The sequence below is a fragment of the Ochotona princeps genome, chromosome 6, assembly GCF_030435755.1.
Source record: "Ochotona princeps isolate mOchPri1 chromosome 6, mOchPri1.hap1, whole genome shotgun sequence".
Lineage (NCBI taxonomy): Eukaryota > Metazoa > Chordata > Mammalia > Lagomorpha > Ochotonidae > Ochotona > Ochotona princeps.
Genome location: NC_080837.1, coordinates 23,045,934 through 23,065,590, shown reverse-complemented (window position 1 = coordinate 23,065,590; position 19,657 = coordinate 23,045,934). Strand labels below are relative to the sequence as shown.

The 19,657-nt window shown below is 41.6% G+C and overlaps 1 protein-coding gene across 1 annotated transcript in view; it reads right to left on the bottom strand.

Annotated features, from left to right (window-relative positions):
• Positions 1 to 5,820, bottom strand: part of ALDH1A2 (aldehyde dehydrogenase 1 family member A2) — a 96,157-nt gene extending 90,337 nt beyond the window's left edge. Inside the window, exons 1-2 of the mRNA XM_004578046.3 lie at positions 5,710 to 5,820; positions 5,153 to 5,354 (exon numbers count right to left, since the gene is read on the bottom strand). Coding sequence (XP_004578103.1) covers positions 5,153 to 5,269 — 117 coding nt within the window. The 5' untranslated portion in view covers positions 5,270 to 5,354; positions 5,710 to 5,820. The remainder of the gene's footprint in view (positions 1 to 5,152; positions 5,355 to 5,709) is intronic.
• Positions 5,821 to 19,657: the final 13,837 nt, after the last annotated feature.

Sequence of the window (19,657 nt, the reverse complement as noted above, 5' to 3'; positions counted from 1 at the left end):
GATACCACAGAGAAGTAACTAAGCCTGGCGACAAGCAAGTCAGACCTTACAGAACAAGCTCCTCAGAGAACCTTCTACCTGAAGATAGAAAAACTGGCACGAAGTATTCACAGAAGCACAGGATCAAGCATGTCTCCGCAGATGATGATTCCATCTGGTGTTATAAGCCCAAGTAGCAGATGGCATCAGGATGGGTCCTCAGAAGAATGACCTAACCTAAACCTTACAGTAAAGTGGAAACTTTCTTGGATTAAACGGAGATGACACAAACATGAAAATTCTGCACAATCATGAAAAAATGTTGACACAACTGAAGCTATTGATAATCATGGAGCTTGACTGACAATATATGATCAAAACAATTGAACAGAATCAGAACTTTTTTAAAAAAAAGATTTGTTTATTTTTATTGGAAAGGCAGATGTATAGAGAGGAGGAGAGACAGAGAGAAAGATCTTCCATCTGATGATTCACTCCCCAAGTGACCACAACAGCCAGAAATGTGCCAATCCCAAGCCAGAACGCAGGATCTAGGAACTTCTTCCAGGTCTCCCACACAGGTGCAGAGTCCCAAGGCTTTGGGCTTTCCTTGACTGCTTTCCCAGGCCACTAGCAGGGAGCTGGATGGGAAGTGGAGCTGCTGCGATTAGAATCGGCACCCATATAGGATCCTGACAGTGCATTCAAGGCCAGGACTTTAGCTGTTAGACCACTGTGCTGGGCCGAATACCCATTTTTTTAAAATTTTGTTTTTATTTATTTATTTATTTATTTGTAAGGCAGAGTTACAGAGTGAAGGAAGAGAGAAAGTGAGAAGACAGATCTTCAACCTACTGACTTATTTCCCAAATAGATGCAATGGCCAGACTGGGCCAAGCCAAAGCCAAGAGCCTAAAACTTCATCTGAATCTCCCCTGTGGGTTAGGGGCCCAAGCACTTGCGGCATCCTCTGCTGCCTTCTCAAGCACATTCTTAAGTAGCTGAATCAGAAATAAAAAGCTGGGACTTGAACCGGAAGCCAGAACCACAGGCATGAATTTAACCTGGTACACCACTATGCTGGTTCACTCTCCTGAAGACCTGTACTCTCTCCCATGTCCAACACCTATTTTTCAGTAATTATTCCTAGGATCGTCCTACTTCATAGTTTTAAGAACTCATAGAAATGTCAAAACGTGTAACTTAAAACCAAGGAATAAACAGTCAAAAAAAGATTGTTCCTTCTTAGGAGTAACCCAGGTCACATTCTCTCCATGTTTGTAACAGAAGCAACACACACACCACACACACACACACACACACACACACACACACACACACACTCCTTCCCTCTCTCTTCCCTTTCTCTCTGCCCTAGAGTATTTGAAAATCTAAAATATATGGTGAGGGAAGTTTTATTAAGTAAGTCAACACCAAGGTCTTCCTCCTATTCTGTCTCCTGCAAAAGGTTTTGTAAGGATTTTAAATATACAAACATACATATGAAATTACTAGGCAAATCGTTATGCCCTACAAAAATGTAAGTAGCACTCTAAGTATTATTGTTATTAGTATTATTTTGATCAACTGAACTAACACCATGTTGACAATTTTTGGCACTCAATATTTCTAGTAAGACCCCAAGCTCCTCAAGGCAGACATTTGCAGCCCAACCAGCGTAAAGGGAAGCACAGCTGTTAGGTCTATGGACTGTCAAATACCCTTTGAATTAAAATGGAACCAAGAAAACAGCAAATGTTTAGTAACCAAAAAAGATGTTAAATGAAAAACTAAGAGGTACCTAGAGCACATTCATTGTTTTTCCTGATGTTCATCTTTTATTTTTGTTCTTTTAGTTTAGTAGATCAATACTCTTATGTGTCCTGCTGTGTTTCAGATCCCTACAGTTTCACATAATAGACAAAAACATGATCCTTTGTTATCCTTTAGTTGTGAGTGTAAACTCTTACTGAAAAAATAATCAACAAAGACTTATGTGAGAAGTAGGGTGGCAGTTGGGGCTCAAGAGTAGAACTACGGGAGAAGATAGTGCAATCAAGAAAGTAGAAGTGCAAGAAAAAAGAGCAAGTTTGCAAAAACTTGGGTATCTGAAAAAGATGGTATCTCTTTGCAGTAAGTGCCAAGCCTTGATTTTTACCATGTATGTAACTCACATAATATGTTCAGCTAAACAAAAATGTAGAACACAGACTGATAGAATGGACTTAAAAAAAAAGAATTAAAAGGCTCTGCAATCCATAAAAGCACAGTTACATGCAATTAGAATTCTATGCTAGATGCTAAACTATCTTATTTGGGTACAAGCAAGAAATTTTAATTCTCATGGCTCCAGATTGGCACCTATAATGCTTCATGTCACTCATTACTCCTGCACCAATACAGACTTTATACATCTCATTCTTTCCTAGGGGATCATTTTGAACACGTGGGGATCGAGCTTTTGCAGTTATCAGAGAAACTGAAATTGACATATCCCCAAAAATGAAACTGCCACTAATCATTAATCTAAAATGGATATTAGAATATCATAACAGCAAGCTTATTTTTGAATGGAATCTATTTGCTTAAACATCAACACAAAAGCATAAGTTTAATCCTTTCAGCATCCCTGTGGATTAAACTTTTCATTCTGTAGCATTTCTACTGAATTGCCAATAAGCACAGGCAGTAACTGTTAATGTGGATGATTTCATTCTCTTTGTAAAAAACATAAAATATCTTCAAAATATATTTTATGGGAAGGCAAAAAATCACACATTATTCTAAATGCATGTTTCTTGAAATGATCACAATCTAACAATCTATTTGTAAGCCATGATTTTGTTGATCCCAAAATCATGCTAAAAAAAAAAAAAAGCCAGTAAATCTCACATTCCAATATCCCACCGGAAATTTACATGTTTAACAATACAAAAATGATCAATTATTGACATATCTTGGTTTGTCTTACTGTTTTCTGATGCAAATTGTTTGTTTCATGGAGTTCAACAGGCCCTGAAGCATAATACGTTTCATAAAATCCATTGCCCTCTTAAAATTACCTAATTAACATGGTATCATTGTTTAAAGAATTAACTGTCCATCTACCTTACTGCTTCTTCTGTTTGAAATTGCCAATATAATTTCCCTCACGTCTGACCCTACGTGAATTTTTAAAATGTCTCCATTAATCTAATTTTGCTTTTCACTACAAAATTATTAGTCATTACTTTGGGCTACCAAAAAGAGCAGCTTCTGCTCTCCATTTTTTTTTTTTAAATGTCCATGGCACTTGTCTTAGAAAATTTAGAAGCCTGACTAAAGAGTTGAGGAGGAGAGCTGTTGGGAATGTTCACAGACACCTGATTTTACAAGGTCTGTGGCAAGAGCGCGTCTTCAGATTAGTGTTACTCAGTGTTTATGAGGGTGGTTTGTCAAGACAGAAATAAGGTGCCTCCTCCCCACAAATTAAAGAATCAAGTTACAGTCCATTATTTCATTTCTGATTGTTTTTCTTTGTAATAAGTGGGAAAGTGGATACTGGATAAAAGTCTTGCCGGAGCTAAAAGAATCCACATTAAAGGCTCCAATTAGCTATAAATCAGTTGTCTTTCCTACTGGGGGAGAACAAGAGAGAAAGAGTCTTGGGGGTAGTTAAGAGGGAAAAGAACTGAAAGAGCTTCCAAATTAAATTCTGAAAAAGATACCTACGGCATACCTAAAACTTCTTTCAGGGGCTATTAGAAAAACGCCATCAAAAGTAGGACTAAAATCAACCCTGTCCAATCGGGAGGGTTAGGACCTTTCTTCAGCGTAATCTTGGACCTTAAAAGAACGCCTGGGGAGGTTAGAGACCCTCATAAAACCAAACTTTTATGCTGCCCTGCTTGTTCCTAAACCCCAAGATGTGCCACACATTGGCAGTATTGTTATGCAAACAATGCCTAAAAGGCTATAACCATTAATGACCTCTCATTAAAACGGCTTTCAAAAATTTGTCACACCACCTAAAAAAAGCTAATAGGTATATTCAATCCACCCAGGTCGACTTTCAAAACACAGCTTACCCTCATTTGGAACCCCAAATTCAATGCAAGCAAAATTTCAGAAATCTGATTTTTTAAAAAATTTCAACTTCTAAGCTAGAATCAATCTACTCGCTCCCCCAAATTTAGTTCATCCTGTAATCTATATGGTAAAATACAAATTAATTATCACTGTGTGCCCGCCTATGTTTAAGTAGATCGGGAAAAGTTTGTGGTGGAAATCTAGCAGACAAAAATCAAACCGGACAACTTAAAAAAAAAATGCCAAGAAATGTGCCTTTAAATCCCATTCATCTTCCTCTCTTCCAAAAACGCATTAACATCTATAGCTCCCAGCCCATGTACATATTCGATAAATTCTGGGTCGAATTTATAGAAAGCAAATTCAATTCATATCAGTTGGCGAGTGCAGTGTCTTTTTCCCCACTCCGTGGTCTAAAAAAAAAAAGTGCTGTTTGGCAAAACCAAGATGCTAGAGTTCGTTGGTTTGTTAGAAAATACACGTTTTTGCGTTCAAAATCGGACCCACTAATATGCACAAATGTGAACACGTTTTTGAGTATTCCAGGGAAACTGTCACAGACTTCATAATTCAAGGGAACGACCAGGGCATTGGATCCCTGAGACTTGGTGAGATGTGTCCCAACCCGCCAAGCACCCGCGTCGGCTCCGTCCCGGCTCCGGAGGACCGGTTCGGGAGCATCGGCCGGGGCGGCTCCCCGAAGGGAGCGGGCCGAGAGATCGCCGGGCTGCGGGGCCCCGCCGCCGGGAAACCAAGCCCGCGTCCAGCCTGAGGCGCCGAGCGGCTTCCGACGCCGTCCCGCGGCCGACCGGCACCCCACACAGCAGCACAGACAGCGGGGCCTGAGCCGTTGACGGCGACCGCTCAGCGCCGCGCCTCAGGTGGCCGCGGGTCCCCAAGATGCCCAAAGCCCGGGGTCGCGGAGACACATGGGGCGTCCCGCAGCCGCGCGAGGACGGCAGATCAGTCCCGAGCGACCCGGTCCGGTCGCCGGCCCTGTCACGCCGCTTTGCCCGCACCCCCACCACTCCCTAAGGAGTTCATGGACAGGAGAGAAGGTTCTAGAAAGTTTCTGTGGACGGCAAGCTTGTCGGCCTCCGCTTACCTTGGTGTACTTGATTTCGAGGTTGGGCGTGGGCGACGGCAGGAGATGCAGGGACGCCATGAGGGCGGCAGGGTCGGCTTTCACCTCGCCGGGCATCTCGATCTTACTGGAAGTCATGGTGGTGGGCCGAGAAGGTGGCTCGCCCGCGGCGTGGGGGCCGGTGCGGACTGCGCGCGCGGTGCGGGGCCGGAGACGCGCGGGCCTGTATATAGGCAGGTGTCAAGCCGGGTCTGTTCTTATTGGACGTGAGGCCCTGGGCGCCGGAGGCCGGGCCGGCCCACCTCAGACGCCCCGGCGCAACCCCCCCATTTACATACAGCCGGCGCCTGGAGCCTGGGGACGCTCGGCGCCCCACGGTCAAGTCCTCCCGCTCCCGCCCCTCCGGCACGGGGAGCGGCCCACAGCCCGCTGCCGCCGCTGGCCTCGACGGCCGGCCGGGACGTGGAGCTGCGCGGCGGCGGCGGCGGCGGCGGCAGCCGGCGGGGCTCGGTCCCACCAGACCCCAGCTGCCCGCCCGCCCGCCCGCCCGTCCGCTCGCGGGTCGGCGGGAGTCGCACCTGGGTCGTGGCCCTTAAGAAAGCCGAGCGGCCACGGGGGTGAATGAAGGAGGGGACCCGAGCTGCCTCTTGTGTGGAAAGCCGGGTGGACGCGGACAGCCCAAGCCCTCCGAGGGCGCGGAGGGCGGCGGCTCCCGGGCACTCAGAAGGTCTCCCACCCCGTCCCGGGACGCGCAGGCTCCCTCACTTCCCCTTCTCCCCCGGAGACACTGGGGGCGTCCTCCGGCCTTCTCCGGGGGCCGAGGCACCGGGCTCGCCTCAGCGCCCCCTCCCGTGCTCGCCTCAGGGTGGCCCGAGGGACGCCGGAGCCAGGGGTCGCGGAGAGGCAGCGCTGAGCGATGAGAGGTCGCGAACGAGGCCCTGGCTCCGAGTGAGGTTCCCCCGCGAGCCGGTCGGCGCAGCGCGACCAGCGCCCGCCTTCTCCCGCCCGCCTGCTGCCCTCTGCCGGCGGGGACGTGGAGGGCGGCCCGGAGGATGGAGGCCTTACCTCTCCTCTTTGATTGGCGTTATTTCGTGGGTCTCAGATCCCTGACCATTTCTTCTCTCTAAAACCCTCCAGTGCTTTGGGGTTGAACTTCCAGCTCCATATCTCCTACTGGAAGTATTTCTCCAGTCCATCAAGTCCTCTTCTAGTTCACGCGTCAATATCTGGTGTAAACCAAGACCTTAGCAACTCTAACCCAGAACGAGTTTCAAATCTTGTAAGTATGACTCTCCCCCCCATGAAAATACCTTTGTAGATTCCAGTGGTAGCTTGACAGAGTCTAATGACAAACGCCATCCTACCCTGTTTTTCGCTTGGAAAAAGACTACTGCCACATAGCTCCTTGATTCGCATCTTAATGCTGTGTTCTGAATCCCTAGAAGTCTGTTTTTGGGTGTTAGATTTCAGCCAGAAAACATGCTCTGTGGATACTTTCAGTAGCTGCAAGTGCTGCATGGCGGATAGTTGGATGCTAAGCAATCAGTAGTGGAAATAGACAAATCTTTCTTTTCCTTATATAGTTTATAGAATGAGGCACAAGTTTTCATACTCCTTAGGTGATCTGAGGAAAGTGTTTTTGTGGCGAAACCACGAATCTTAGCATATTTAGCTTGAGGGGTCTTAATTCACAAGGGACTTCTGTGCCCAAAAAAGTATAGCTTAGTAATTGTATGTTTCTGTGACGTACATTTAATAAAGCCTTAGAGGTTTTGTTGTTCACCTGAGGGACACAGAAGTGAGGTCTCGGATTCTGTTGGGGGAAAGAAGATCCCAGCAAGGAACAATTCTTCAAACACATCTTCGGTATTTTTCAGTGCGAACCCTGGTGTTAGAGATGGGGTTACAAAGGAGATCAACTGCTCCTCCCACCAGGGAGTCCACAGTCTCTGTTTAAAGATGGGTGGTGGTGGTGGTGACTGAACCTGGCGCGGTGGCCTAGCAGCAAAAGTCCTCACCTTGAACGCGCCTGGATCCCATATGGGCGCTGGTTCTAATTCCTGCAGCCTTGCAGGAAGTTCCTGGCTCCTGACTTCGGATCCATATAGCACCAGCCATTGTGGTCACTTGGGGAATGAATCATGGGACAAAGGATGTTCCTCTCTGTCTCTTCTCCTCTCTGTATATTTGACTTTCTAATAAGAATAAGAAGCTGCATGGGAGCATCAATAACATGACCTGGGTACTCCACTAATTTTCTGGGGAAATTGACCTTGGAGCTGGGCCATTGAGAGCTGAAACTTCAGTGTCACAAGCGAGAAGAAGGCTGGCAGTGGCATAGAGATGTGGGAATGCCTTGGGGGAGCAACAGCAGTAGTTGGAGGAATGGAAATGAGGATGACGAGGTGGTTAACTCTGGGCTGTAAGGACCTTTATGTTTAAGGTGCTGAGGAACCCTGAAAGATGAAGCAAAGGGAACCCATACAGATTGACTTGGTGCTGAACAGTGTAAAAGATCAGAAACCACTGGTGTATATTCTTCTCAAAGTATCAGATAAAGTTATGCACCCTTGGTGGACTTCCTGCCTGAAAGTTGCAATTCCATCACCTGGTCGGTCTCAAAGATCTCTCCAGAGAAAGGAACTGTATCTAACAATGGATGGGATTATCACTATTTGTTATACATTGAGGAAGAGCCAAAAAATATTTTTGTCTACTCCAGGCAAGAAAGGAAGTATCTCTCACTTTATCCAGTGGTGGCAGTATCTGGCTGCCAAGCCAGGAATGCCCCAGAATCATTAGGTCTGGGGCTGTCAAAGTAACTGCATGAGGGACTTGAGATTCAATAATCTATAGCAGATTAATTTAGGATATTATGAGTTTGTATGGCCTATACATGGTGCTGTAAGTATCCAAATGATCCCTGATGGTGAAAAAAAAATGTTTCCCACTTAATCATCTCTAAAAGGCCCAACTGGTCCAGTGACAGGTGGCAGACCGGTTTAAACTGCATCTTCCTGGCTCCTCTGGTAAGATACTGATTCTTAGCGTGACAAGAAAGTGGTCAGTATGGAGGCAATGTCTTCTATTTCCCTGAGCCCTTCCTCAATTTCCAAAACAGTATGGAACACATTATAACAGTTTAATAGTAATTTTTGATAAATTTGAGCAAAAGACAAAGCAAAATTGACTACTTCCATGAAAAATGGAAACAACTTCCCTATACTCACAGATTCAGAAATATTTTTTCTTCCTGGGCATAAGTTTGTTTAGCTTCTCCTATTTGAATATTTCAATGTCCTTTTTTTCTTCACTTGATCATCCTCCAGAAAAAAATACATTTTCCTTCTCATCAAGTCACAAGAGAAGCCAGTTTTTATCCCAGTTTTTAAATTCAAGGTGGGGGACAAGAATTAGCAGAAAAGAATACTGAATTACAGCATCCTCTTCATCTACATATTGGTTTCTGTTAATAGGACTTCAAGTGCTGTTACTTGAAAGGTTACCTAAAGATTTTCTCATACTTTCCTCTTTTTATCTTTTATCATTTCTTATCTCCCATTTCCACCTTACATTTCACAATGGTTAAGGAGACTGTCTCTGCCATGACTGCCTTCAGATTCCTAACGTTTTTGAATTTCAGTCTTTTCCCTAATTTGGTTAAGAATCATTTTTTCCCGCCCTTATAATGCTTCTCCCCCATCTGTAATTATTGTTTAGGATACATTTTGCTGGAAACCCCTCGACAAGGGACCCTAAGCTACAGCATGCTCTGCTTATTTCCTTGTGAAAACAATTTATTGGGCCTGGTGGAGCCAATATCCTGGAGTTGCAGCAGAGAAAAATAAATTCTTGCCTCGTATTTCCTCAACTGAATAATCGAATGCAAAACTCGAACTTGAAGGCATCGGTTTTTTGTGAAGTTTGACTTTCAGGCCTGAAACTGTAACAATTTAGGCTCCTTTTTGATTGCAGGTAAAGGGGAAGAAAGTGTGAAGTCGAGAATGATGCCTTAGAACTCAGTGAAGAAAATGGAATGCAGCACAAAGATTCTAGCCACGGAAGATGTGCCTTAGGTGTTTACAATAACTGAATAACCAGCTTCAACACCAGCCTCAGGTAGGCCTGCTGCATTGTCTGCCCGTTCCTATTGCTAACCATGATGACAGCCCACTTTCTCCAACAGTTCACTTGCATTTTAATTTATCCCCCACAATAAATCACATGTTATAGCAGTTCCCTCTTCTGGGTTAATTGAATCAGTTCCTTAAATGTCTCTAATGATAGGATAGAGACACATTGTTTGAAATATTTTTTAAAAGTAGGGCCCTTAGGTTGTGTGCAGAATGGGCTCCATGCTTGTATCAGATGGAAGTGCTTCCTAATGGTCTCATTCATCTCAAACGGGATATGCCTGGCCGCTTTATTTAAAATGTTTCCTGAAAACTGTAATAGGGATGCTCAACATAAAGTCTATTTATAGAGAGATGGTATGTCATTTATTAACAAAAGCTTATAAAGAGCTTTAGTTTTTTTTTTAACCCAGAAATATCAAATGAAGTATTTTGGACTCACTATGAAAACTTTCATAAAATAAATTCAGCTTTAAATATGTAATGGGAACATTAACTTTTTTCTCTGCAATCTAATGCTCATTTAATTATCCTTCTCCTTCTAACACCCAGAAGAAAAGAGGCTGAGATGGTGGCATTTATGAACCATGATAAGTCCCTAGCCATTAAGTCCCTCATTCCTGATAGTGACTTCTGCTGTCTGTAGCTGGCTGTCAGTGGGACTATTTGTGGTTGCAGAGAGCAGAGTCTGCATGATCAGACTTTTTTTAATGACTCCAAAAATTATGTTCAGATACAAAGCACAGCCTCCCCTTTGGGAGGCTCCCAGGAAACAATTTTAAAATCGGGATGTGGTCTTTTTTGGTTCCATGTCTCTGTGTTCTAGAGGCTTCACTCTGAGCACAGGCATGAGCTCAGTACTTATCAATACACCAGAGTGCTAGCGGAAAACTAAAATCACAGTTGTACAGCTCTCTGAAGAACGTGAGGAAAGACATTAGCTCCCTCTGCAGGTAACGAGGTGTATGTGCAAGTGAACGTTCCCAATTTAAACATTATGGCTTGCATTCAGTGTGTTTTATCTGATGAAAGGGAGAAATTTTAGGATTTGTTGCCATTCAATCTGAATTTGTTTGGAAAAAAGAGTATTAAAAATTCGTTTTATCTTTTATTTTTTATTATAAATAATACATATTTATTAAAAATTCAAATACAGAAATAAAAGCACAATATCCCACCCAGTATACAGACAGCCACATAAATCCCCTTGCCTATAATCCCATTCCCCAGAGGTTATCACTGTGAACAAGTTAAAGGATATCCTTTGAAACATTTTCCTTTGTATATACAAGTATATATAAACACACATAAATGCACTTTTGCCTTTTACAAAAATGAAATCATGTAAATGTACATATTAATCTTCAATTTCTATCTTCATTCATTCAATATACAGAAAATTCACAACAAATCTGATTATCAGTCCTCTTGGGTTCGTTTTCCATTATATAAAATTCATATTCAAGCATCAATTACAAAACTCTTAATAATATACTTCCTGCCATCTTTGAGTCTCATCTCTAACCACTCCAGTATGAAAAGACTGGAACATAAATTACCTTAAATTCTTCCTGAAACAAAGGCAGTACAATCAAACAAACAAACAAACTAGGAACACACTCTGTCATTCCTAGATTTTGGCCTTTTCACTTTGTGTTACATTCTGCCTGGACTTTTCCATCTGGCAAGTCCCTAATTCTTCCAACAGTCAGCTTAAAAATGATCTCTAGAAGACAAGACTTTACTGCAGTACTGTGAGATAAGTACAATTAAGAAGCTAGCTATAAAGTATAGGGGTAAATACAGAAGTGATTATGTCTTGAAAAAATTCGTTTTAGAAGAAGGATTTTCATGAGTTACCTTTTGACTTTTTAGAAAAAGCAGTAGTATTCATTAGCCAAATTCTCTGTAGAAAGGGTGATATAGACCTGAAGTGGATGTTTGGCTTAGTGATTAAAATTCAATTCAATTCAATTCAATTCTATTCTATTCTATTCTATTCTATTCTATTCTATTCTATTCTATTCTATTCTATTCTTTCTCCTTCCCTTCCTTGCCTTGCCTTCCCTCCTCTCTTCTTCTTTCCTCTCCTCTCTTCTCTCTTTTTAAAAATTTTTAACATTTATTTATTTTTATTGGAAAGTCATATATACAGAGAGGAGGAGAGCTAGAGAGGAAGATTCACTGCCTAAGTGGCCACAACAGCCAGAGCTGATTGATCGGAAGCCAGGAGCTTCTTAGTCTCCCACGCAGATGCAGGGTCCCAAGGCATTGGACCATCCTCGACTGTTTTCCCAGGCCACTAGCAGGGAGCTGGATGGCAAGCGGAGCTACCAGGACAGAAACTTTAGCCACTAGGCTATTGCACCAGGTCCACTTTTCCCTTCCCTTCCCTCTGCTCCCCTCTGCTCCCTTCTCTTTTCCTCTCCTCTCCTCTCCTCTCCTCTTCCTTCCCCTCTGCTCTTCTTCCTTCCTCTCCCCTCCCTCTCTCTTTTCCTTTCTTCTCTTTTCTCTCTCTCTCTTTCTGTATATCCCTGTTTCTCTCCCTTTCAAAGCAAAATACAGCCATTCTATCTTGTTTACAGTTCAGAGCACTAAGTATCACACAGAAAATCATATGGACAAGTCTTAGATTGGAAGTAACTTTTTATCATTCATGAGGAAGTGTTATTAATAGGCAGACTTCAGAATTTGGTACATTGCTTCTCCAGATAGGTACTTGGCATGTAAAGGTAATTTTATTTTTCTTTTCACCTTCTTTAAAGTTTTCTCTTTTTAAGAATTATTTTGTTATTATTATTATTATTGTTATTTGTTTGAAAAGCAGAGTTACACAGAAAGAAGGTTCATTCACCAAAAGGCTACAACAACCAGAACTGGCCCAGTCAGAAGCCACGAGCCAGGAGCCAGGAGCTTCCTCCAGGTCTTCCCTGTGGGTGCAGGGTCCCAGGGACTTGGGCCATTTCCTGCTACTTTCCCAGGCCATAAGTAGGGAGCTGGATCAGCAGTGGAACAGCTGAGACATGAATCAACAGCCATAGCCTACCACACCATGGTGCTAGTCCCTCTTTTTACTTTTTAAATCCTTCATTTCTATACATAATTGTTTCTTTAATGTCTTAATTTATTTTTTTAACAGATTCAATATATACAAGTGTAAATTTCACTCATATTTGCCATAGGACCCTGCAATTTGTAATTATAAACTCTTCCAAATCTTTCTGTCCACAGGATTTATCATATGAAAGGCACAGGGCAAAATAAAAGGTATTCAGGGCCAATGCACAGACACTCAGATGGGACTCACTGTACTAAGCAAGACTGGGTCTTGCTGTGATTATCCATATTCTCCCTCTCAGAACAACCAGAACTCCTTTCCTGTTGTCACTAAATATAGAATTTTTTCATCCTCTGACCATCAAAAAAAATCCCATTGAACAAACATTCATTGATGCATCATGCATGCCAGGCAGTGGTGGAGTCTATGAAGAATACCAGAGAATCACATGACACATCCCTGGTAGCATGTTAGCTGTGAGCTGGAATGACAGTAACTGAAGACATGAAACTGTCCAGGGTCACCTGAGAGAAGGGAAATTGGAATACTCAGTGCAGAATAAGAGTGAAAGAGGATGTCAGGAAGCAGGCAACTCATTTCTAAGTATTTTTTGTTGGGGTTTTCCATGGGCCTTTGTGTATTTCTGGATAGAGAAAACAAGACCAAAAGGTAGGGTAGACATTGTGGTCCAGGAGATTAAGCTGATGGTTGGGGGTGCCCATTCCCATGTCAGAGTGCTCTGTTTCTCATCCAGCTTCCTGCTAATGCACCTGGCAGGCAAAAGGAGATGGCTCAAGTACTTGGCTTCCTGCAACCCAAGCAACAGATCAGAAAGGAATTCCTGACTCCTGACTCCTGGCTTCAGCCTTGCCCAGCCCTAGCTCTGTGGGCATTTGGGGAGTCTTTTTTAAAAAATTAGTTTGCTTCAATTTTTGAATGTGTATTTTTTCTGATGTTAGAAAATCAATAAAAATATCCCCAATTTTTTAAAAATTAAAAAAGGAACCTCATTGACTTTTTTTAACTCTAAAAGTCATGTAAAGATATTATCTAGCAAGTCAACTATTTGTAAAATTGCAATTTCCAACATAATATCCTTAGAACTGAGATTTCCTCCCCATTTTCAAGTTATAGGATTACAAGTTTAAGTCTTTTTTGGTACAGAGAAAAGAGTATAGAGGAAAAAAAGGAAAAACCATGTATTAGTTATTTTTTTCCTTACTAAATAACATAACAGTACATGTTACATGAGGTCATATAGCTCTCCACCTGCTCTTTCACTCCCCAAAATGGCAGCTGAGACTGGACCACACCAAAACCAGGAGAGAGGCACTCCATCTAAGAGCTTGAGCCATCATCTGCTGCTTCCAAAACACATTGGCACATGGATTTGAAACAGGCTCTCTGATATGGGATCTGGTGTCCCAAACTCACTGTGCCACAACCTTCACCCCAGCACTGATGTTTTTAGTAAAGCTTTCTGGCATCTGCAATGAACAACGTAGTTGGAGAACCATCGGTTAATCTGCAAAGGTTATCTCCCTGGGATTATTTGAATGTCTTTAACAACCTCTGGATTAGAAGAGGGCTTTCGTGCCTTCTCACTTTCTAATGCTCTCTGATTTGCTATTTTTAATTTAGTATTTGAAAAACACATCAAGCTTCAAATGGATTGACCTTTCTGCTAATGTATTTTACCTAAATTAACAGAGACATTAACTAATTTATATTGGAATTATGCACTTTCCAGTTCACATTTATCAGTTCTTAAATGCTTGGTCTGGTTTTGCAGTTTAAATTTTTTATTATTACCCTTTAAATCTGAAGAAATATCTCGCATCTAATTAGCCAAACTTACATATTCCATTAATAGATTCATTATGGGCTAATGAATATGGAGGCAGCACTGGGATAGTGTCTGCCTGCTGATTGGAAGAACTATAATAAGAGGAAATAGTCTGTTATGTAGCTTAAACAGCCTCAGCTTTCTGTTTTACCATTTCTGTGCACTGCACTGCTCTTGAGGGGTTTTTGTAGGTCTGTCAGCAGAGGGAAGACAAAACACTGTCCATAGATACCTGCCTTTCTAGAGGAACACAAAATCAGAGTTGCAAAAAAAAAAAAAAATAATACATGTCCCAAGACACTTTTTGGTATAAAAGGCTATAACATTTAGGTTGTCATTCCCAGTGATTAAAATGTTGACATCTGAATTTTTTTATAATACGTGCTTGAGAAGGTAAATTCAATGAGAAAGTTAATATCACAAGTGAAATCCTTAACTATGGTGTGTTTTTCAACAACTACAAATTCATTGAATTTTATAACATAAGTCTAAGCAACATTTAGGAAATTGAATTTCTTGTAGCTAGTTATATTTGGGATCCAGATAAGAGACCTAAAATGAGTTTCAAAATTATTTTTTAAGTTGCTAGAATTCTGACTTTTTTTTCTTCTCTGGTTATAAAGAAATAGTCATTTTTAGTCATTATGAAAAGAAATATATATCTGCTTAAGGAAAAGTAGAAGAGAGATGGACTTCACTTGAAAAACTATTCCAAAGGTGACGAGATGATGAAGATATTCAGATCACTTCCGGGCCCAGTGCAGTGGCCTAGTGGCTCACTTTGTCCTCACCTTGAACGCACCCGGCAGCCCTGCTTCCCATCCATCACCCTGCTTGTGGCCTGGAAGAGCAGTCGAAAATGGCCCAAAACCCTGAGACACTGCACCCACATGGGAGGTCCAGAGGAGGCTCTGGCCTCCTGGCTTTGGATCAGCTCAGTACCGGTCATTGCGGTCATTTGGGGAGTGAATCATCAGATGCAAGATCTTCCTCTCTGTCTCTCCTTCTCTCTCTCTCTCTCTCTCTCTCTCTCTCTCTATACATATATATATATATATATAGATAGATAGATAGATAGATATGTATATCTATCTATATATATATATATCTCTGACTTTGCAACAAAAATAAATAAATAAAAAAGAAATCACTTCCAAAAACATGCAAGTTCTTCCATATTAAGGCAAGGGTTGAACAGCACTTGGAACCAATGGCTTCAGTGTGACTGACTATTACAGGAAATGTACACACATCCAGTGAAAGTTTCAAAGGCTTCTGATTTTTTTTCATGTCGTTATATCCCTTACATTCAGCCTGACAATTGGGTTATTAGAAGACATGCCTTCCCTTGAATTATACAGGATCAAAGTTCCAATATTCTTTCTAAAGTAGCAACTGTACATTTACAAACCATTCTAAAAATCAATTACACCAGCCAGTTGGCAAGCTTTGAGCAGAGCTGCTATCAAACATCTTCTTCCCTTGTCATTGCTGAGAATAATAGGGTGAATTTTAAGACCTGGCCTGGAATAGATACCCCCCAAAAATCAATTACTACAGATTCCTGTGTATGATATTGATGACTTCTTATGTACCTAACATTGACTAGGCTCCATGGTTCTATGAGAAGGAAAGCTGTGAAGTCTGGCCATGGCTTAAGAAATTCATGATCTGATTTCCCTAAGAAAAATCTTCACAATTTACTTCACAATTATATTTATGGGGGCCGGCACCATTGTTCAACAGGCTTATTCTCCACTCTGTGGCACCAGCATCCTAAATGGGTGCCAGTTCCTGTCCTGGCTGCTTCACTTCCAATTCAGTTCTCTGTTGATAGCTTGGAAAAGCAGTGAAGAATGGCCCAAGTCCTTGGGACCCTGCACCCACACAGGAGACCCGAGTTAAACCCCAAGATTGGCTCAGTTCTGGCCATTGTGACCATTTCGGGAGTGAATCAGAAGATAGGAAGCCTTCTCTCTCTCTCTCTCTCTCTCTCTCTCTCTCTCTCTCTCTCTTTTGTCCCCCCTCTCTAATCTGCCTTTCAATAAAAATAGATAAATCTCAACACACACATACAATTATACCTATGCCCACAAGATCCTATATAATGTGTTTCAATGGTGGTTTAAAGAGTATATATATACACACACAACACCAATATCAGTAAATATTCTCCATGCTGTTCATGGTAGAAGTAAGGAGCACAGGATGTGAGAAATGAAGGAAAAGTAGTTATTGTGCATAGAGACCTGGATGCAGACTATGTAAGAATTATTTGATAAAGAATTCTGTCTGCCTTAGTGCTAATGCAGTAGGAGGGCCCTGCATTTACAGATACACAAAAAGCAGCATGAATTCCTCTGTCACTTGGGATCTGACACTTAGGTGGTTGCAAATGTGTGCATCATATGAGACTCTAAACCGTTAGAACCAACACTAGTCAGGCTCCAAGGAAATGCTCTTCCTCATCTCTTGCCCTTGGTTCTGAAAACCAAAGACAACATTCTTGGCTGGGAAAGTGGGGAAGATCAGCATGCTTAACAGCTGTGATCACCAGAGTGCCAAGTGTCACTCCAGTGGAGGATTGGACATGGAAGTGGGAGAAATGACAAAGCACTTAACTTATCACATCCTCCTCTCAGATCACATGAATGCAATGGATTCTTTAAAAGTAGGAATTTCATTTCCTGAATGTTGTGTATGTAGTATTTTGCCTCTCTTTGTGTTTGAATAGATGGTTTGTGGACCACAAATTAGCATGGTGTTTCTAACAGTTCCATGTGATGACTAAGGAATATTTTGCAACACTAAATAATATCCTTATATCTGTATATTTGTATATATAGGAGAACATGCACTTATAATTATTTATATTGGCAATTAGATGGGTACTAAATCCAGATTTTCTGGTATATATAAAATATAAAATATTTTATAAGATATAATTATATATATTTTTAATACTTTATTTTTTACTGGAAAGTCAGATATATAGACAGAAGGAGAGACAGAGAGGAAAATCTTCCATCTGGTGATTCACTCCCCAAGTGGCTGCAATGGTTGGAGCTGAGGTGATCCGATGCCAGGTACCTGGGGCCTCTTTCAGGTTCTCCCACACGGGTGCAGGGTCCCAAGGCTTTGGGCCGTCCTCGACTGCTTTCCCAGGCCACAAGCAGGGAGCTGGATGGGAAGCGGGGCTGCCGGGATATGAACCATTGCACGTATGGTTAAGCTGGCGTGATCAGGGCGAGGATTTTAACCAGGCCTGCAATTATACTTTAAAGAAACCGAATAAATAAATCATTTTATTAAGTTCAATGTTCACTAATTTTAATTTCTATTCTACTCCTAATAGAAAATTTTAGCTATTATAGAAAAATAGAAATGATTCAATGTTTTTGTTTTTATGTTAACATTCTATTGAAAATTACTTACTTATTTGAAAGGCAGAGTCCCAGAGAAAATGTTCTTCCACATGAGCAGTAGGAGCCCAGTACTTGGACCATCTTTTATTGCTTTCCTGGCCATCAGCAGAAAGTTGGGTTTAGGGTAGCTAGGACTCAAATAAGAGCTCAAATGGGATGCCAGCATTGCAAGTAGATGTTGTTTCACATTCCAATGGCTGTGATCTGTCCTGATCAGTTTCCACTGCTGTGTTCTGCTGTCGTGTAATAATCTAACCCTCCCTCACATTTTAGAACTGCTCTTTGAAAAGGTACACAGAGCACTTACAGAAACTTTGATCATTTTAAATAGCTTTGACATACTGTTGAAAGGTTTTTCGACACTGTTAATTTTCTTTTATTTTCTGTGTTAAGTAATGAAAGATGCCCGGTTTGGATCCAGGAAATTCAAATCTTACTCCTAGATATGTCTTTACTAACTAACAATGTGCACTACTTCCCTCAACGGAAGATATTAATGTTAACACGAGTATATCCCAATGAGAATACAGAAAAGTTTGTGTTGGAGTTTATGTGGAGTTGAGCCCTACAAGTTGTGATATACATGAGATATTATTATATTACAGCCTTATAATTCAAGAAAAACAGTTGCAGCACTGTTAGTGTAAAATTTATGCAAAATCATCATATGCCAAGCAGAGAGAGGGAGAGAGAAAGAGAACAAGCAGGAGGGAATTTGAAGTAGGAAACTTGCATATAATTACAGCATATTTGTGGAGGAAAGCTTAGGATGTATGATAAGATAAATTGGTTTACCCAGAACCATAGTAAATCATCTCTCTCTCTCCTTCAGACACAATGAACTATTTTGTATGTTAGATGGTGGTAAGACCAATTGAAGTACGATGTATAACTCACTGCCATTCAACATCATAAACAACCAGGCCAAAGCAGAAAGGTTCCAAAAGGTTTGTACGTAGAATCAAAGGGTCCTTAGATGTGGGACAAATTCCTAAAGGCCACAGGCAAAGGAAGAGTCAAGGTGATGAAAAGGAAAGGGTTGTGAGATGCCTGAAGGTGTTGCTAATAAAAAGTTGCAAATGCACACACTCTCCACTGGGTATAACACCCCAGCAGGTACAAATTGGTCTCCATGTTAACCCTTTCGTCCCCAAACTCTGCATCTTCTTTGTCACTGTCATTCCCTATATCCAATCCCACTTCTATAATGCTACGTCTTTGGTCCTGATCCTCCACCCCTCTAAAATAGTGTATGTAGCTCTGCAAAATTATATGCTCATAAGAATAGATTGTGCCATATCATTTCCTGTGGGATGTGGGAAGCAGGAATGTGTCGATGGGAGAAACTAGTTTGGTTGAGCCATTCAACACACATTTAATGAATGGAGATCTTATGTTAAATATTTGGCATTCAGGGCAGAGAGTGGGGAACATAAAAACAATTAGAGGTTTGGTCTTTTCCTTTGAGCTGCTCATGGTCTGGTGAGAATAGCCATTCAAACAAATGGTACTATAAGCTGGAGAAAAACATATCTTGTATCGGAATCTAGAAAAGGTAATAGCTAACATTCTTCAGGCTAGAGAATTGCTATTTAATTTGAACTTGGAAGCATTAGGAAGTTTTCACTATGGAATTAATAGAGAGAAGGAAAGCACAGGAGCCGAGGGGAACAGAAAAGTGTGTCATTGTTCACAAGACAAGACAAAATAAGACAAACCAATAGCCACAGGGGAAAAAATCAGTATGAAAAAAATGTGGAACGATTGGGAAGCAGTAGAAGGAAATGTTGCTGACATGTAGGTTGATGATGCAGATGGTGCTGGAAAGTGACACAGGCATCCTGCATTCTCTTTTCTCAAGGTGAGGTTTTCTTGCAGGCCTCCAGATAGTGCAGGGCAGTGAAATGCCATCACTGCAGTAAGTCCTGCAATGTCTACCCTTGAGAGAGGGTGATAAATGATGATCATTGTGTGAAGCCACTAATCCTAAGGGCATTTTTTTCACATCGCAATAGATGAGGTTTACAGCTACAGCCAAAGAGCCACATCTTCAAAACCAGGTAG